The 20,613-nt window shown below is 37.7% G+C and overlaps 1 protein-coding gene across 1 annotated transcript in view; it reads right to left on the bottom strand.

The window, feature by feature from the left end:
* The window catches only part of LOC149789645 (uncharacterized), a 51,357-nt gene that overhangs the window by 23,500 nt on the left and 7,244 nt on the right, over nucleotides 1-20,613 (bottom strand). The window contains exons 3-5 of the mRNA XM_089973082.1: nucleotides 11,714-11,965; nucleotides 7,972-8,090; nucleotides 3,793-3,956 (exon numbers count right to left, since the gene is read on the bottom strand). Of these exons, the coding sequence (XP_089829208.1) occupies nucleotides 3,793-3,956; nucleotides 7,972-8,090; nucleotides 11,714-11,965 (535 nt within the window). The remainder of the gene's footprint in view (nucleotides 1-3,792; nucleotides 3,957-7,971; nucleotides 8,091-11,713; nucleotides 11,966-20,613) is intronic.

Below are 20,613 nucleotides of genomic sequence, written 5' to 3'. Positions count from 1 at the left end.
TGATTATTCTTGGAGATTTCAAATTTCACTTTGACTGTCCAGGAAACCCAAGCACGTCAAAACTCATTGATTCCATTAATGTTTTCAACCTCTCACAGTCAGTTAACCAACCCACCCATAAACATGGTCACGTTTTAGACTGGATTCTTCATAGACCTAATGATAATATTCTACGGTCCTCCCTGGTATCCCACGAACTTGCATCAGATCACCTCTGCATGATATGCCATCTTGATGTATCTGTCCCTAACCCTCCACCTTATTTGCTTCTAAGAGAAACCTCTGTATGATAAATAGAACCAAACTAATGCATGACATCCAAGCAAACCTAACAACTTGCTTAACTCCTACAAGCAGAACAACTCGATAACTGCCTGCGTTCATTGCTCGAAAACATGCCCCAGCCACCAAGTGCAGAGTATCAATTCAAAAGTGTTCTCCATGGTATAGCAGTGTTAGGGACCAGCTTCGCACTGCTAAAGAAGACCGCTGTGAAGCTGAGAGGCTTTGGGTTTCCACCAGACTCGCTATTCATAAGCAAGTCGATGAAGCCACTAAGAAGAATGTCACAAATATACCCCATGCAGCAAAATCAGCCCACTACATTACTAAGATCATGGAAAGTTCCAGTTGCAAAGATCTCTTCGAGATTATTAACAAGCTAATGTCAAGGAGCAAATGTTCATAACTTCCAACTACCTTCTCTCCAGTCGACCTTCCGGACCTGTTTGCAACTTTCTTCCTTCACAAAGTACAAACCATTAGAGATAAACTTGACAACACTATTTCAATTGAATCGTCACCATAGAGTTGGGATACGGAATTTCAGCGGCGACCATTAGCAGCATTTTAACCTGTCTCTGTGGATTTAGTACATACAATTCTGATGAATAGTGGACCAAAGTCATGTAAACTTGATCCAATTCCAACATCACTGCTGCTTGAGTGCTTAGATCCATTACTGCCTTCACTAAATGATGGAATTAATACCTCTCTCTTCATCCGGGGAATTCCCATTGTAAAGCCTCTGCTGAAGAAACCAAAACTCGACCATAACGATTTAAAGAATTACTGCCCAGTTTCTAATCTCCCATTCATACAAAAATCTTAGAAAAGGTTGTTATATCCCAGCTTGTATCTCATCTGAATTCAAACAGTCTTTTTAGCAGTGTACAATCTGCATATTGCCCTTGCGACATTATTGAAACTACTCTTCATAAAGTAGGTAATGACATTGTCTCTGCTTTGGATAGTGGATAGATTACAGTCCTCATCCTCCTTGATTTGTCTGCAGCATTTGACACAATATAACACGATATATTAATTCATCGTCTCCAGCATGTATTTGGCATTCATGATCCAGCCTTACTATGGTTCAAGTCGTACTTGGTCAACAGGACAAAAGAGTGTGCAAATGGAATACACTCCCGTCCAGTTAATCTATGTTGTGGGTCTGTTCCTGGACCTGTTCTCTTCATTCTATACACTCAGCCGCTCTCAAGTGTCATATATCATCCAGTGTGTCACCAACTGTACGCTGATGACACCGAAATATACAAATCTAGCCATCCAACTAAGTAGAGAGGTGCATTTCTGGTGTGAAATCATGGATGACATTTAACAAACTGCAGAAGAATGATGATAAAACTGAGGCCATTCTGATCACAACACAAAGACTTTCTCATTCATATCATTTACCTAAAACAATAAATATCAGCAAGACCAACATTAAATTCAGCCAGTACGAAAACTATGTGTTACTCTGGACAGTACTCTCACATTGCAACAACATGTCATGAACAGCAAAGGTTGCATATCTTGAGACGCATAAGATCCATTCGCAAAATTTAATATCTTTCAGTTGATGCCACTAAACCACTTGTGCTCATCAGTACTTTCAAGACTGGACTATTATAACAGTTCTGTCTGGTTCATCTCAATATCTACTCCAGAAACTTCAAAATGTTCAAAACACAGCTGCTTGGATGATACTTAGAGTACCATGATCAGAGCACACATTCCTTCTGCTCAGTACCCTACACTGGCTATCCATTCGATCCAGAATCAAACACAAAATGTGTTCTGTGTGCTACGTTTCACTGATCTACATATACATGCCATACATATGTATACTGGAAGAGAACTATACATACATGTACTATACTATACATATACTGGTACATAACACACAACAAAAGGAACATTGTTTCTATAGTAGCAAATTATAAGTGCTATAATCACCTGAAAAAAGATATTTTTATAAAACTTTAATCGTTATTATAAAACATTGCCTCAGTAGCTACTATACCTGTCAACCACTAGAAGTCAAACCATGGTTTAGACTGTGTGTTTAGTGCGATTTTCAGTACATTATAGGTTAGGATATTTTGTGGTCAGTAAATCTGGTAGAGGAAGAACTAACAATGAATATAACCTCTAACCTCTAGATCCCAATATCTATCTCTCTCTCTCTCTCTCTCTCTCTCTCTCTCTCTCTCTCTCTCTCTCTCTCTCTCTCTCTATATATATATATATATATATATACACATTGCCTTATATATTACTGAGTTGCAATGCTATAGCACTTTGAGCTTCTGGCCTCCACATTGATCGAACCCTTCCATATGTTAAGTGCATGCCCTATACACTGTTAGTCAAAGTATATGATTTATAAATGCTGTTTATGTACAAATACAATGTTTTATTGCTTGAATCACACTGACCATGACTGGTAACCCTTTCCCACAACATTAAGAAGTGCATGCTGTCCACAGTTTAATCTAGGTCTGTGAGGTAGAACTCAAGTTATTGTGCAGAAACATAATTTCTTTTTTCAATCACACTGACCTTGACATTTTTGTTTGTTCGTAAATCAATAGACCTCTCTATTACCCAACATGCAAGCCATAAACATGCTTTGGTGAAGGTACACTTGAGAACTGAAACTTTTGTGCAAATATCATTCTTTTTACTCATACAGACCTTGAACTTTGACCTTTTGTCCCAAGATTGATAGGTTTTTCCTTATTCCAAGTGCAAACTATCAACAACATAATGCAAAATACATTTATGTCAGTTATTTGACCTTGAAGTTTGACACACGGACCCCAAGATCGACAACATTATTCCTTACCCAAAATGCATACCACCCATAACGTTTGTTCCAGGTATATCATACAGAACTTGTGATATTGTGCAGAAACCATTTTCCTCTTTTCAGTCCCATTAACTTTGAAATTTGACTTTTAACCAAAGAAACATTATTCTACATTACCATGAGTTCAGTAGCATGTAATATTCTAACCTCAGTACAGTAGCTTGTAACTTTACTACCAAGTTTGATCCAGCAGGCTCGAAAACTTTAGAAGAAATTGAAAAGTAACAAATGTTGATGGATAGTCAATAGACAATGAATTGATGCAGGCAAAATAGAGTACAAGACATACAATGTCACACGATCTACATCAGTTGAAATTATGATAGATATCTGTATCACATGATGCATGTACATAAAAAAGCAAACATTCATTTGCAAAGAGAGGCCATGATCAAAATATCTGAACATTTTTTAAGCATGGAACAATGGTACATAAGAATACAACTCACATACGATTGAATTAAAGAGCAAACCCGTTTTGTTATTTATTTCAATTGCCATAAAATTTAAAGAGGCAGCCATATTTTGAAAATATGTTATACAAATATGTATAACCAGATCATAGGATTAATGTGCGTGCAAAGTTTCAATCTGTTCAAGGCAAATATGTTATACAAAGTAAGAACTTTACAAACCGATTAGTTCTGGACACAGTTTTCCTTTCTGCTTGAACTCGTACCACTTGTCAGCAATAGCTAGGGCACTTTTCAGAACAAACTCCTCAGCAGTGATGAGGGACTTAAGGGCATTAATCATCCACTGTGGGTCCAACACAATGTGCTCTTTCAATACTTCCAGGCTGTGGAAGATAAACAAAAGCATCAATGAAAACCAGAGCTATAAAATATTACTCTTGCTTCAGAGTTATAATTATTTAAATATTAAGTACTTTTACTTTACCTGTATACTGCTAGTAACAAAAACTAAAGAGATCAATGCACCAGTGATAATATTCTTCAATTTACCAAGTGAATGCCAGCCACAAAGTTTAGTAACTTTAAATGGTCCAGAACTCGAGGTATTTTGCAGGAATAATTGTCTTCATTCAATCATGATTACCTTGACGTTTCACCAAAAAATTGATAGGTTTCTTCCTTACACAAAGTGTAAGCCATACAATTTAGTAATTGTATATGGTAAAGAGTTTGAGTGCTTGTGCAGAAGACATTATTCTTCTTTCAGACACTGACCTTGACCTTTTAACATTTGATGCCAAAATATATAGGTCACTTTCTTCCACCAAGTGACATCTATTGCAAAGTGTAGATGGTAGGAAATTTGAGTTACTGTGCTTACAAATCTGGTAACAGACAGATCAGCAGATCAACAGATGGACAGAGACATCATAGCACAATGTGCTTAACCATGGGATATTTTCCCATACACTGAGACAATTGCAGTGATTTAAAAGGTATGGTCTGACATCTTCCATTGATGTTACTTTAACCACTTTAAAAAGACATGTATATCACTCACAATGCAAATAAACACACAAAGACACACACAAACCTATCTATCTATCCATATATACATACATATATATATATATATATATATATATATATATATATATATATATATATATATATATATATATATATATATATATATATATATATATATATATATATATAGTGAGTCCCCTCAAAACTAACATCAGTATACCAAAATCCACTCAACACCAATTCATTTTTAGTCCTGAATTTTTCCTTGTTTAATATTGTCATATTTTTTGCGAGTAACCAAACCCCTTAGCTGTAAACACCAAATAAGTTTCGATCCCAAATTTTAATTTTACTCTTAAAAATGCCCCATAAAACTGCAGCTCAGATGACACTTGGACATCTATTTAGTTACTAGATTCCTGACACACGCTGGAACAGACTGATTATAGTTAACAGTTCCATCAGTGATCTGCTCAATGGACCAAAATCAAAGAAACTGTCCCACTGGCATGCATGGTTAATGCAGTACATGACACGAGTGCTGACAGATGAAGGCTAATAATAGTCTAAAGTCCTTTGCACCATACATTTAAGGCTGATTACATTTAAGGTTGATTACATTTAAGGCTGATTACATTTAAGACTTATTACATTTAAGGTTGATTACATATATGAATCGCTAAACACCTGTAGGTAAGTCATTCAAGAAAGACTGAGTATTTGCTGGTTAAACTAACAATCTTATTTCAACATGAATAGTTTGCTAGCTGAGCTAAACTAACATAAGCAGCCAATATCATGAAAGCTGCTATTCCCACAAACCAGAAAGATGGTTTGTATCTTCCAACATATAAACGATACTAATTCCGAAGTAAGCAAAGTAAATATCCACAATGGTTCTATCACTAAGTCAACATGTTACACATTAACGTAAATGTATAAGATAAATTATTTCATATATCTCACCAAATTAAGTGTATACCAGCAGAAATAATTTTGAGAGCTTGGAATATATATTAAGTCATACATTCTATGAATGTTACTTAAGTGACATCATGTCAAGGGGGTAAACATGAGCTAGAAGCAAACTGAAAATAATAAATAAATAAATCAAATGCAAAGATACATCCAAAATTAACAGCGGGTCATTTAAACAAGGATACATCCAAAATGAACACTGAGTCATATAAAGACACTGATACATCAAGTACAAGCACTGGGTGATGTAAACATACTGATACATCAAGACTGAACATTGGGCCATATGAACACACTACTACATCAAGATTGAACACTGTATCACATAAACACATGGATAAATCAAGAAAGAACAATGGGTCATATAAACACATGTATACATGGAAAATGAACACCGGGCCATGTAAACACACAGATACATCATGATTGAACACTGGGTCATGTAAACACACTGATACATCAAGATTGAACACTGGGTCACATAGCCACACAGATACATCTAGAATGAACACTGGGTCATATAAACACTGACGTCAAGAATTAATACTGGGTCATGTAAACACTGAAACATCACGAATGAATACTGTGTCATATAACACATTGATACATCAAGAATGAACGCTGGGTCACATAACCTCACTGAGACATCTAGAATGAACACTGGGTTATATAAACACACTGATTAGGTACCATGCAAACTGAAGTGTTTGAGGAAAAATATATAGATGTAAATTTATAAAGCATGCCAAACACCGACTTGGATAGTACCTATTTTTGATAACTGTCGAAACCTGTTGACTATTCTAATGACAATAATGTAAAGAAAAAGAAGCAAGCTGGCTGGAGTGCCCATCACACAGGAATTTTTTATACCCACAACTGTCCACATACTGTGATATTATTGCTGCAGGAAAAAATTATTAATTAAAAAAATGTTGATCATAGTGAATGCCATAATACATACTCTGAACCCAATCCAATACTAATAAAAATATTCGATATTCAGCACAGTATTGATAACAATGACTGGTGTAAAACCAGACAAGTACAATATAATGATGATTAGTGTTGGTGTTAGACCCCTACAAGACATTACAACTTCAATACTACAGTTTGTTTAAGAATCATGAAACAAAGTTTTTTAACAACACAAAATGCTGACGATAACTGGTCACAAAGCCCCAGAGATAAACGGGGACACTATATCTTCCCTATTAAGTCTAGAAACAACCAAAATTACTTGATTTATGATCAAGTTTTATGTAAAATATTTCCTAAGCAGAAACTGTACCAAAAACGTTACAGCAGACAAAAATTAACAACATAGGTCTAAATACTCCCAACAGAGTGTAAACTATAATGAAATCTATAAAGAACCGACAGTATGCACTGTATCTACACATATAGCTTATTTAAATGCCAGAACGTATCTCTGATATATGAGATAAAACGGAAATATGTTTTCAATTCAACAAAACAAAATATATGTTGATAAGAAAAATGATGGCTATTGAGCATAAGCTTGTGATATGGGGAATATACTGGGTCTATATTCTTTCTCGTTCTGTGACATGGGAAACAGATTGGGTCTGTATTCTTTCTAGTTCTGTGACATGGGAAACACACTGGGTCTATATTCTTTCTCGTTCTGTGACATGGGAAACATACTGTGTCCGTATTCTTTCTAGTTCTGTGACATGGGAAACAGACTGGGTCTGTATTTTTGTCTTGTTCAGTGACATGGGGAACAGACAGGGTCTGTATTATTTCTAGTTTGATACATTCTAAAACTTTCCATCTGAGGTGGGGAAACAATGAAGCAATGCCACAGCGACAAGTAATGAAGTACTTATTTCAAAATGAAATCTCCAACGGCAATTGAAACAGCTAACATATATTTTGGTATCTTTGATTCACTGAATCATTTTCACAAAAACCTAGAGGCAAAAGCTTACCATAAGTTGTTGCAGTAAAGACAGCTTGTATTCGTGTCTAAGCAGACATGATCCCATCCAACACATTAATCAATATTTGCTATTGGATGAAACTTAAAGCAACTGACAAAGAGTACAATATAGTTTTAATGGTACTGAGATAAAATGGTGAGATTATCTTTTGAAACAGTTGATTCAGAGCCTTACCCCAACCTTGGTTATATTGATAGTGTTAAACCAATTTTTAACCCTCAAAAGGTAGATGAAAACCTAATTCCTCAAAAGAACTGAACATTACATGTATTATACCCATCTTTCATACTAGAATTATGTTTTACAGAAATGAATTTCCTGCAGTTATCATGTCCATTTTCAGTTCAAACTTTTGCCCTGGATATGGGGTAAAAAAATGAAAACACACATATACTTACAGAGAAAAAAACAATTCCAATCCTACCTGAAGTAAAGGATTGTTCCAACGTCATGGTGGAATCGAAGAAATAAATCTAGTTCATCTGATGCTATCTGAACAGCTCCGGCCTTGTTCAAGTCTTCCAACAAAGTCAATGGAATCACCTGTAGACACAAAGTATACATACGATTTAGTTTCCTCGAGTTAAATGTTTCTTATTCATTTCATCCAATGCGATTATCTCCTTCAATTAGTAACTGGGCATCTTACCAATTGTAGGTATAGAATAACAAAAAACAAAACAAAACATTACCCATGTCCAATTCCTCAGTTAACTTCCGTCACATGGAATATTGTCTTTCTTTGACTTAGACTGAGCCTGAAAGAACATCATAACAGGGAGTGAGGAGGGAATTGGGAAGTAAGATCAGATATGCGATATCAAACTGTAATTATTTGGGCACATGCTGAATTTGACAGACTGGTGAGAGAACAGTTGCCAAAGTGAATCTACCATTGTTGTCAGCAGGGTTCTTTGCTGTACGCTTGAGCATAGCCTGAAAAGATGGACAGAAGAGTGCCTTCACTCTGATGCAACATAGAGTGAAGGTAAAATGATGAGAAGTTGGACGGAAACTGCCAAACATGTGGCTTATATGAGTAATATAACTGATGTACATGGATACATTGAAATAATTGTTTATACCTCCTTCCACTTGAAAGGGTGGGGACCACAAATCACCAGTGCATAATGTAAAATAGAATCGGAAACAATCCCACACTCATAGCTGTAAATTAAGAGTTTCGCCAGCACTAAGCTTCCCCCAAAAGTCTTGATCCGAATACTATTTGCACTGCCCGTCATTTTGTCAAGGTGGGGTCAAACCAAATTATTTTAAGAAAAATAGGTCTCAGATTATGAAGCTTGATGATAGTGTTTTTTTACCAAACATAGCTGCACATGGTTGAACTTGGGATACATAAAGGTATGTGTAGAAAGCTGTATAGGTATATGCTGCCATGCCCATGGATTTCTGACATGCCTTGTTGGAAATGTGGAGTCAAAGGTACTTGGAAGTGTTATGGAGGCAGGACGATGGCAAGAGTCTAAAAACAACAGGGAAGTAGTTTACTAAGGTTGTTTGTGAGAGTGGCTGTGGACAGACCTCACCTGTCGTTATCCTTTCCAACTCCACTAACTTTCTGTATTATTTGTGTGTGTGTGTCCGTAAATATGAAGCCACTTAGATATGTATGCTGGTAGTCAGTTAGAGTTACCTAAATGGCTGCAAGAGCCCTATCATGCCATTCGTTCTCTTTGTTGACTTCCTTACAACTCAGCAGCAATAAAAAAGTTATTGCCAATAAAAGCAAGGGCAGTAACTATCTTGTGCTTTTATGCTCGCCAGAAAAATGCAGTTTCATTAGCAATAATTGTGTCCAATGGGAGAAAGGAGTGGTGCTAACGGCCTTTAAGTTAGCTGCATCTTCAAAACTGGGATAACATAATTCATTTTCAGCGGACATTTCATGACACATGTATAGCCCATTTCAATCCTGCCGAACACATGGAGATTTCCAATGTCTTCAGCATATGGTGTCAAAGGTATCTTTTGTTTTTGGGCTTCGAAAAGAGAGCTACAACAGGAGCGAATGGCAAGTTTTATTATGAAAGAGGTTCCGCTGCCGTCTAATAGACGAAGGCAGTTCCTCAATCTGTATTTCAAGAAATTTTATTTGCACCGACATTTTACCAGTGTTGGTAAATGGTATTAGATGTCGACAAGGCCTGCAGCAGACAACATATTGATGCCCCGGAGAACGGAAGGTAGTATTGGTCTTTGCACACTATCTCAACTGGAACCACAGGAACAGTGGTATGCCTAATGGCACTCTCTTTTAAATCAAACACAAGTTTCCAGCCTTACTGCATTGGGTCACCTTTTGCTGTTCCTGCTGTGATTATTGTTGTGTACATAGCACTGAGTCCATATTTGATGAGGCACTGATTTTACTATGTTGACTAGCTTTTTACCAGATTTAAAACTATGCAAGAGCCACATCACCGTCAGCATGCAAGATGGTGACCTGCCTAAAGTTAGAACTTCTATATATCCAACCTGGGAATGGAAGGTGACTTCCAGGATAAAGAGGAAGAATGGAAGATGTCTTCCAGTATAATTAGGAAGATTCAGGTTCCTTCTGTCTGGCTCAATAGTAATGGGAATGGAAGGTGTCTTCCAATATAAGGAGGAAGATTCAGGTTCCTTCTTTCTGGCTCAATAGTAATGGGAATGGAAGGTGTCTTCCAATATAAGGAGGAAGATTCAGGTTCCTTCTTTATGGCTCAATAGTAATGGGAATGGAAGGTGTCTTCCACTATAAGGAGGAAGATTCAGGTTCCTAATTTCTGGCTCAATAGTAATGGTGACTTTCAACTGTTCGTGCATACATATGCATGCCGAATTGGTTGGTAGTTATGTCCCAAGCAGCCATTTTATGACAGTATCTGCATAAATCTTGAAAATTATTCCAAAATGCTGAAAGAAATTAAAGAAAGAAATAATGAATCAAAACAACCATTATACAGATTACAGTGAGAAGGATGCAGAAATGATGAAGTACTTGAAGTCCTCAAATTACATGGAATGGAACACAGGTAAACACAATCAGTGTGATGACTAGGGAAAATGTCAAATGTGGTGAAAAAGGATACAGCTGACATGATAAATGACAAGGATACACATGACATAAGAAATGGCAAAATACAAATGGGATGATGAAAATGTTGAGATAAATGAGAACTGCACAATAGCACTCAGAAAAGCTTTTAAAAAGTCCACAGATTGTATATTTTGTTCCTTGAAATTACAAGCAACATTTAAAGAGATTATACAATTTTATGATATGATTTTGGAGATAACTTTTAAATTACCATCACAATGAACCTCTCTTCTCGCTCCTAATTAGGCATACTACCAATGGATAATGTTGATAAATGCTTAATGTTGAGCTGAAACGGTGTGGGTCAGTTAATCGTGAAGCCCATGTCGCAGTAACGTCACCATAAAAAAGATTGCAAGGAAAATCATTTTTGCAGTAACAATAGCTTTTTAATTCTTGTCCATGCACCATAGCAACATGTGGCTGTTAATAATGTAAAACATGTCCACATGGAACGTTTATAAAGAAAATAATTAAGAAATACATAAACTGTTCTTTCTGGGGCAAAAATATGTCAAAATTGACTGCAACGCAGCACTAAATACATTATGTGTATTTGTATTTACACTGTTTATATCAAGCGCCTGTTGGTTGAATGTGCTATGGTTTTTAATGTCAAAGAATCCAAGAAGTTAAAAAGTGTTTTAAAGCTGAAACACTATCCCAACAGCCTGAAACTATCAACAAGGGTTATGTGCTTATAACTATGATAAAGCGCATTAAATGTTGAAGTTGACTGTTACTTAATGCCACTTTAAATGCTGAGGAAATAAGAGTCAATTGCCTTCCTCAAGGACGCACGAGGCTGCTGACATTGACTGATATAGATGGGTATTAATCACCTGCCACTTGAACTAGGACTCCAATGCTCTAACGAATGAGTTACCATAGCACCAGAGTAAAATTAAACATGAATCTGTATTTACTAGATTGCATACCATGATGCAAAACTGTATTCAGGATCGATGGCCAATGGAAGAACAGCATAAATATTATATGTCAATATGGCTATCACAGTAAGAAAAGAAAATATTTGTACATTATCATGCCTGTGAATGCGTACCTTGATTCCAACAGCTTTCAGCTTCATCATCTCTTGTTCCAGAGGAAGCCACCGTGCGGGTATCTCCTCCCCCCAGTGTGGCTGATGAGATGCCACCTCAACAATTTTCCTCTTCAAATCCTCCAATTTGCGGTCTAAAATAGTGTTGTCAATGGCAAAGTCCTCATCAACTAAGTGAAGCCTTGTAGGTTTGTCTCTTAGATAAGAACGGATCTCTCTGAAGTACTTTGCACACAGTTCATAACGATAGCTCTGAAATAAGAAAGATAATTTTCAGTCCATTACGTTTCTCCTAGAATACTTACCCGATCAGGTTAACATTATGGATATAAGCCCTCCTACCTCCTGAATCCAGTCCTCCCAAAGGCAAAAATTCTTCTTTTGTGCGTATATTACATAGAAAAAAGGAAATAACTCTTGCACATTACCTTCCCTTGTGACCAACCCGTGGTGGTAGTTTTAAGTTGAGCAAAACATCATGAATGGGATGCTCACATTGAAGGAGACGATGGGAAGGTATTAAACATATGTGATAAGGCAGGTGGTCTAGGTGAAACAAACAAATGTGCTTTCTCCTTCAAATAAGAATTAACGTTTGGAGAAGATGTAATAGGTGGAGAGAATATTGAGCATCATACAAACACATCAAGTAAACTCTGAGGGAAGAAGATTTGATTGCCCACTCTCTTAATTAGCAAGCTGCCCAAATGAATGCAACATGGTTAAATCTGGAAAGAAGAAATACTAAGATCTTCTTTCCCCATAAAATTTCCAGGTGTATCTTATAAAAGCTGCACAGGGTGCCCAGTTGATGGTTGTGGTGATGTCAGTTGAGTCACGCTGCTACTTTTGCGACTGAGGATAGGTCTACCTGTTCCAGAATGTGTTGTGGAGCAAAGTCGTATAGATACATCTCTAGAAGTTTGAATCTGCATGCCAATTGATGGCCTCTATACTATATTTGATGGAGATATGACATTCAAGGCAACTGGTTGAAGAAACTGTTTTTCTCAGATGAGCAGAGCTCTTCATGAGACAGCTCAGTTCCAGTGATGTGACATTACTTCAATAATGATGGACTGAGGGGTTTTCTAGGTCAAATTGAACGGAAGAAGCATCGTTGAGTTCCAAAATCTGGCTGAGTCCACCTCAAATAAAATTTGAGCACTTGTACCAGGCCCTGTTTGGAAGTCTCTTGGGTTGTGTCAGTAGAAGACAGAGGTCGTATGATGAGTTGCATAGAGATCTGAATGAAAATGAAGGTAGGCTAGGGCAACAGACAGGGCATGTAATTCACTGACTCTGCATGTCAAAGCGAATGCTATCAGGAAACGGGATGTGCATGAAAGGAGTTTCAGCATGGTCCTGAATTAACCAATGAATGATTTAGGCTTGTGTAAGTCAAAGTTGGACAACAAGTGAGATAGGTCATTGTTACAACCACGATCCTTGACATGATAACAGAACATGTCCAATAGGATGTAATACCGGCCATTAAGTTTACTCAAAACCAATATTAACACTTAGAGCAGTCAAATAAAACAAATCAGCTACTTTTGGGACAGTCACACTGGAAATAACGATGTTTTGTTTTACCTTGCACCAGTCCCTGACAACATGCCGCTTACCATCATCAGCCTTTAAAGTGGAGTGTCTTTAAGGCTGTGCAATCCTTTCTATGACTGAATGGTTGAATTGTTTCTAATACACGGTTTTCCAGACAAGAGCTAGGCATGAAGACGAAGACTGCCTGGACAAGGATAAAACACGTTGCCCCATGACTGTTTCCTGGTAGAGAGAAGTAATCATAATCAATATGAACGTCTGCACCTCAAGGTCATTGTGGGGAGATTGGCAAAGGTCAACAGACCATCTCAAATTAAGACATTTTGGAAATAAGATCGTTGGGGACAGGGGGTGCAAGACAAAGGCAAATATATCCTCTCAACAGAGAGAAAGAGCGTAAATGGACCAAACATCGATATCTTGCACTGGATATAAGAAGGTGGACTATTTGCGATTATACCTGGATGTAAAAAGATCGATCATGGTATGCCCCCATAGAGGTTGTCCACAAAGGAAATCCGCAGATAATATATGTTTTACTACCCACCTCCCCCTTGTCCACTTTTGTATGCATGTGGCTTACCCCCTCCCCCGGTGCCTACGTCCGGATCTAGCATTATACACTGCTCTAGGGTTTGGCAGTGTAATAGCTGGTGCTCTCAAAATACAACGCTCACTGATCTCATCACAACATGTAGCTCAAAACAAAACAAAATAGAAATTAAACAGAAAGTTCTTTCTTTAAAAAGTCTTTATTTAGAACTTACAACTAAAGTTGTCATCTCAAAGAAACCTAAATTCGATAGACTGTCAATGTCTTACTCCACTTCAACTAACGCAGACTGTAGCCAGTCAAATAAGTTGAGACTAATTGGCAGACCATCATCACTACTTTCAGTTGCGGAAGTTGATGATGCAATTGACATAACAGCGCTAACGGATTCAGGCTCCACAGCGCCTATGTCTGCCACCTCAGCTTTTGTGCTCACTGTTGCATGCCTGTGAATACGGTCATGATTGCACTTCGCAGACTGAGATGGAATATACAGGCCACACTGATTACAAACGAGCTTTTCAAGATCAGCAGTCACCGACGGACAGTATGAATCAAATGTCATCCTCAGGAAGTCGTGTGAAGGCTGCAGATGTAAAAGAGCCAGTCGTTGGTAAAGCGATCCAAGCGTTCCACTGTTGCTGACAACTGGTGCATAGGTAATCCCTTTATCTGTGATGCAATTTGGAACAGGTGGAGGTAAAAATCATCCAGGAAACATATCACTGTAGTTATTGCGACGCTGACCACAGCAGGATTCAATGTTGCACTTCACAATCTGCAAGCAATAATGCGACTGTTTAATCTGACGACTTGACCACTCATCTGACGTTGGATTGATATCTAGTTTTCCTGCATCACATGATACAAAAGATGTTACCACACCAAATCCATCAATAACCGTTGAGCTCCAGATTTCTGCCAACACTTTACCGCCATCTGGAAATTGGCCCTTTCCAATTCTCTCATGTCTTGCCATTGCTGTCCAAATGAGATCCATGATGACTGTGAGGCACAATCAATCCTGATAGGTCACGTGACAGAGTAGCCATGCGTCGTTCGACGGTGTTATAGGCAGAGTGCCCTGGTGCATGGCAAGCAACGAAAATTGCATGCAGGTTGTTGCAATGGAAGGCTCAATAGGCTGCGGCTAGTGTTTTTGGAAATCGAGGGTTCTCATCCGGACCGCCATCTGCTGTTATGACCACAATCGGCTTCACTGATCCATTACTACACATACAAGGCTGAAAGGCAGGAAGTTGTTTGAGTTCTTCAAAATCAGCAGCGTGTGTCATTGCTGTGCTACTGTCATGGTTCCCACTATGAAGATAGCAGTTGGTCCTGAATACGATACAGCCCCTGGTTTTATAACACATGCAGCATAGACTGATTGTTCGTTCAGCTATAACCCAGTCGTGATCTGGCAGCTGCACACGATACTCCAAGTGCATCAGAATGGGCGCCTGCTTATTTGCTGCCAGTAATCCTAGTGGGACACGTGCCCTGTCATCTTAGCTCAAGAACAAAAAAGTGTTCTCCCATGGCAACAGCGAGATCTTTCAAGTAGCAGATTGTAGCTGTGGCAAAATAAGCATTCACATGATTGCACCTTTCACTGTTTGCTGCCTTAAGCAGCATGACAGGCACTGTGGTCATGTGACGCTTACCTTCAGTCTGATGATGAAACCATATTGGACGAGGGCTTCATGCAAGTCATCCAACGTTTTGCAGCTACTAAGATTCTCAGATCGTCGTCACGGATCAGCAGCTGCTCCACATGATACAATGTCCATGACTGTCTTTAGCAATTGTGGTTGGTCATCTTCTAAGCGGGGCCTTCCTACTTTCTGTTGACATACCTTTTTCAGTCGCTGGCCAATGACTGGCTGTTCTTCCGTAACTTCAGTCAGCTTTCTCTTGAAGTCTAGCCTGGAGTTATGTTTGCGTGCTCGTTCAGCTGTCAGACATTTTAACATTTTCATCCAGCTGTACCTTTTTGCTGCCGAGTTCATCAGACTTTGTTTTCATATCGACTGTCCACAGTCGAGTGTTTTTACATGTAGAAGACTAACCATTTGTGTGTTGACAGATTCTAACTCACTGCTTGCTGTGTCTTGTGCTGGTGTAGAGCGTTGGATTTTTTCTTCACTAGACATGCTACTGCTGTAGTTTACATCTTGACATCCGTCTCTCTTGCTGTTATGTCAGCAGAAGATGCTTCTTCCACCACTGCCTGAACGTCACTATTATCACCACACTTGACGGAAGTTCCTGAGATGATGTGGTTAGCGTCGAAGTAGTTGAATCTGATGATTGGCTTAGACTTGCCTTAGGTGTGGCAGCGCGGGCCCACATGCTCATCAGACGAATTTTTTTTTCTGCTGATCTCGCATGCCAAACTCGAATCAAGTTTTTGACTTCTTCATTTTGTTTACAATTGTTCCACTGCTCCAGTGCATGTTTATGCGCCAGATCTGCCTTCACATCAGGGTGTGCAGAAATGAAAGCATCCGTAAAGTCACTATATAGTCATTAACGCGCATCCATTATTAGCATCGGTGGTATACAGAATATTCTTATGTTACATGTTATGGCTCTGATAAACAGTAACACAGAAAGAGTGAAAACAACAAGCTTTGTAAAATTTAACAAATAATTTATTTCCCTGGAAAAATTCTGTAAAAATGAAAACAAAATAAGAACTCACGGCTTCAAGAATCAAATCCAAAAATAATCCAAGAATAATCCACAAATTAAACTGCAAAATTCCTAGTAATAAAATGTTCTAATAATTTCAATTTCGAATCCGACGAAGAATCCAAGAAGGATGACGATGACGTATGCTGTAGTCTGTACTATTTTTTTTTCATCGACAGTTCCTTGTATAAACACAAATAATGACACTCCGGAGATGGAAATTAGAATACAACTTCACCAAATGTCTTTGTTCAAGAATCCTGTTTGAGTACACAAATATTTCCAGGAAAAAGAATTAATCCTTTTGAAATCCAACCGATCTGAAGAAAATTATAACACAAAAATGTGATTTCGTCACAAGAACACAACTTGATGCCAAGTGTAAAAGCCCGAAAACAGAGATCTCTCTCTAAAACAAAGGTTATATAGTATTCTAAGACGCAGTTTCGAAATTCCCAAAATTTCGAAATCAAAATAAGGGTCACGTGATCGTATTTACATAGAGCAAAGATCACGTACACCTAATATGGCCTTGATTAGACCAATGATTTTACTCTGAGGATAAAATTTTAAAAAATTGTTTACTTCTTAACCCATGTAATCCCATCATGACTTGACAACAACCAATCATTTTAAAATAAAAACAGAACTTATTCACGTGGCTGCAACTAATCTTGAATCAAGGTCAGAATCCAGGTCAACACCTGGTGTTTATGAAAGAATGATTAAGGTCAACCGATTTTCTGGAAAAATATAATCTCCAGTGAATAAATTTACATTATAATAGCATATAATAGAATAAAATATTTAAAACTGACAAACAATTAAATTAAAATAAATATGAATTAAATCTGATATACGTAACAATATTCTTAAATAATATGTAGTATTAGCCCGAAAAATATAAATATTAAAAAGTCTATTAAACTGTGTGTTACCTATGTCACTGATTAACAAACAAGGCAGCTGGAGTTGATGCTTTCAGATATACTGTGCGATGCAGCAGTGTAGTGGTGGCTATTGCAGCCAGCCACCTGCTTCAAGGCCAACATATTCATATATACCCAACATGTCGGCCAATTCTGCACGTCGGGTAATTCTGCGCAACGATATGTTATTACTGTAAACATCGGATCACGTGTTATTTTGGTTCAAAAATCCATTTTGTATCAAGAAGGAATGATCGTGCTTTAATCAAGGACAGTGATATTCATAAAGTGTACAAAATTATCCCACATTTCGACCTTTCGTGAGTTATAAAAACATGGGGGGTGTCCAAAATTAATATTATTATGAACAAAATATTCACTTTTTAAATGGTAGGCATCACAATATTTTATTTTAGTCAATCCGTCGAATTCGGTATGCATTTTTCTTCAGTATTGGAGACGGAAACCTTAAGTGCGCAGAAATACCCGACAGCATTGTATTCCGTGGCACAAATCGTACAAATTGAAATTAGCAAATAATTTATGCTTAGTGATCACCCATTAAGGATATCCGCAAACCATACTGGAATACATGTAGTAGGCCTAAAGCAGCTGTTCAACAGAGAATATCATAACACAAAATACTAGCTTCCGAAGGTCCGCAAGGTCCTTTACACCTCCTATCCCCTTGTAAGCAGTTGTCCGCATTTGAACAAACCTCCTCACCCATTTTGCGGACGTCCTTTATGGACAACCCCATAGCTGGCAAATCCTATGAAAGACTGACAGATGGAAGGACATCCTGTATGGAGAATCTCTATCATTGACAGAAAAGCAGCAAACAGATTGAGTCTGCTGGGAATATGTCCGATCTGGATGTCGATGTTGAGTTGCGTTCACCAACAGTTGAATTTTCAGAGCGTAATGTAGAACTGGGGTCAATGGTACAGCCTTGTTTGAGATAGTGTGTCGCCACCACTGAGTTGCCTGACATGGGCAGTACGACCTTATTTTGAAGACCGTAACTTCAAAAATGAAAAGCTAAGGACAGATTTCATCTCCAAGAGATTGATGTGGAGACCTGTGTCCTCCAGACCCCACTGGTCAGTGACAGAGTCAAAGTCAGGTCACTGATGGGTAATCCTGTAGGGATCCAACTTTTCTTGTGCCACTAGTCTAGGAATGATACTATCTCACTCGTTACCATAATCCAGTACTCGAGGGACGTCTTTGAAACAGGAAGGTCATTTTAAAAGGGCGCATGTAGTGGTGATAATATCCGCTTCTGGTTCAAACAATTCTCGGAGTTGCAGAAATATGAAAAATGTGATCCATTTCGCATTGGAAATTGATTCTGTGTTGAAGGTATGGACAAAGATCGGATTTCCTAAATGATCAGAAAACACTAATGATGCAAAAGGGAATGATAATATTTTTATCCTTTGACAAGAATGGAACTGATCATATATTTTGTGGAGAATGTCATCCGAATACTCCATTGTGGATGTAAATAAAATCATACTGAACATGGATATGACACAGTAGAGTAGTTGCATAAAGACCCAATGACTTATATTTAAATCAGTAGAGATCGCGAAATGCTCGGTATATGAACTGTAAGAATTTAAGTAAAGACGGATGAAAGGGAAGATAAGATTATGTGTCAGACAGATAGAGGGATGAGGCAAGCTCATTTAGACAGATGGAGTGGGCAACTGATCTTATCATGTCATCTTGAATGCTTGCCCTGTGCAGAAAAGAAAACAAAAACTTGGAGGAAAGGATCAGAGATTGTGGTTTCTGAACAAATTGCACTGCCCGAGTCTCAATATAAATTGGGAACGGTTGCTTAAAAGATCCTTAACTGAATCTGGAAATGTGCACTTGGAATATGTGAGACATGATGCATGATATTTTCGATGGCTTTGAATTCTTACATTGGGTATACTTAATCATCACATCAAATTATGAAATGACAAAGAAAATAAAAAACGAAATGCATAGTTAAATGCACTGAGAATGCCAGAGACAATCTCTACATCATGGGTAATAAATAGTGTAAGCAAATACGAACTTAAACATGTTTTTTTTATAATGTAGCCATGTTGAGACATGCAATGAGATACTATAGAAGCTATGTCTACACACCTATGCAAATTTGTATACTTCTGATCGAAATATAAAACTAATGTAAACCACCTTTTGAATAATATTTAATACATCCAAAAGTAACAAAATCCGCAATGGATAGGATGAAAAGTAGCATAAATTTTAAATGGATGTTGGGAGGCTTAATTAAAAATGTTGACAGTTCACAGCAAAAGCTTAAAACTAGTGCCAACTGTAAAAGACAAGGGGAGGTAAAGGGCAAGAGTCATTGCCCTTTGTCTACATAATGTAGAAAGAAAAGACCAACTTGCGTCTTTGGGAGGTCTGGATTCAGAAGGTAATAAGGGTTATATTCCTAGCGTTAATGTGTTCGTGGAATGTATACAAAGGAGAAGGAGATAGTGACAAAGTGTGTTACCTAATAGTGTAAGGTGCTTAAAGCTTTTAAAGATTATATGCTGTACTAAATCCACATTAGTATTATATTTAATAGTAGCAGTAGTAAGATGCTCAACATGGTTCACGATATAGTAAATTATGAATACAACTGAACACGTTTAATGCTGGAATTTTTAAAGACCAGGTTAAATGCACCTCAATCCCAATTTAATTTCTCCCTATTTAAGGATATTGACTATTTTTGGGGTTTTCTTGCAACGTTTGTAAGATTTCTTGTTTGTTTAGTGTTAACTTGGTAAAAATGAACATTGTACCGTGATCATGGTATGCATTTCTTACACAGGTGAAGACAAGAAAGTAGATTATAGTGGCAATTGTGTCAACGAAAGTGACAGTTTAGAAACAAAGGAATATTTATAAGAAAGCAGAATTTAATGCCAACGATGGAACTTACAATGACATTTTTTGAAAACATACCGAAACACCAAAATGTATGTGACAAGAAATACACAGAAGAAAAGCAGAATGAATACAACTCATTACTTTAATTTAGGATACGTTTGCTGTTATGCAGACCACTCGTTGTTAGAGCATCTGTTTTGGATGGGGGAGGTTGCGGGTTCAAACCCTGGCCAAGTCATACCAAA

This window comes from Sinohyriopsis cumingii, chromosome 10 (assembly GCF_028554795.1).
Source record: "Sinohyriopsis cumingii isolate HCF-2022 chromosome 10, ASM2855479v2, whole genome shotgun sequence".
NCBI lineage: Eukaryota > Metazoa > Mollusca > Bivalvia > Unionida > Unionidae > Sinohyriopsis > Sinohyriopsis cumingii.
This window is presented reverse-complemented; position numbering and strand designations above follow the sequence as displayed.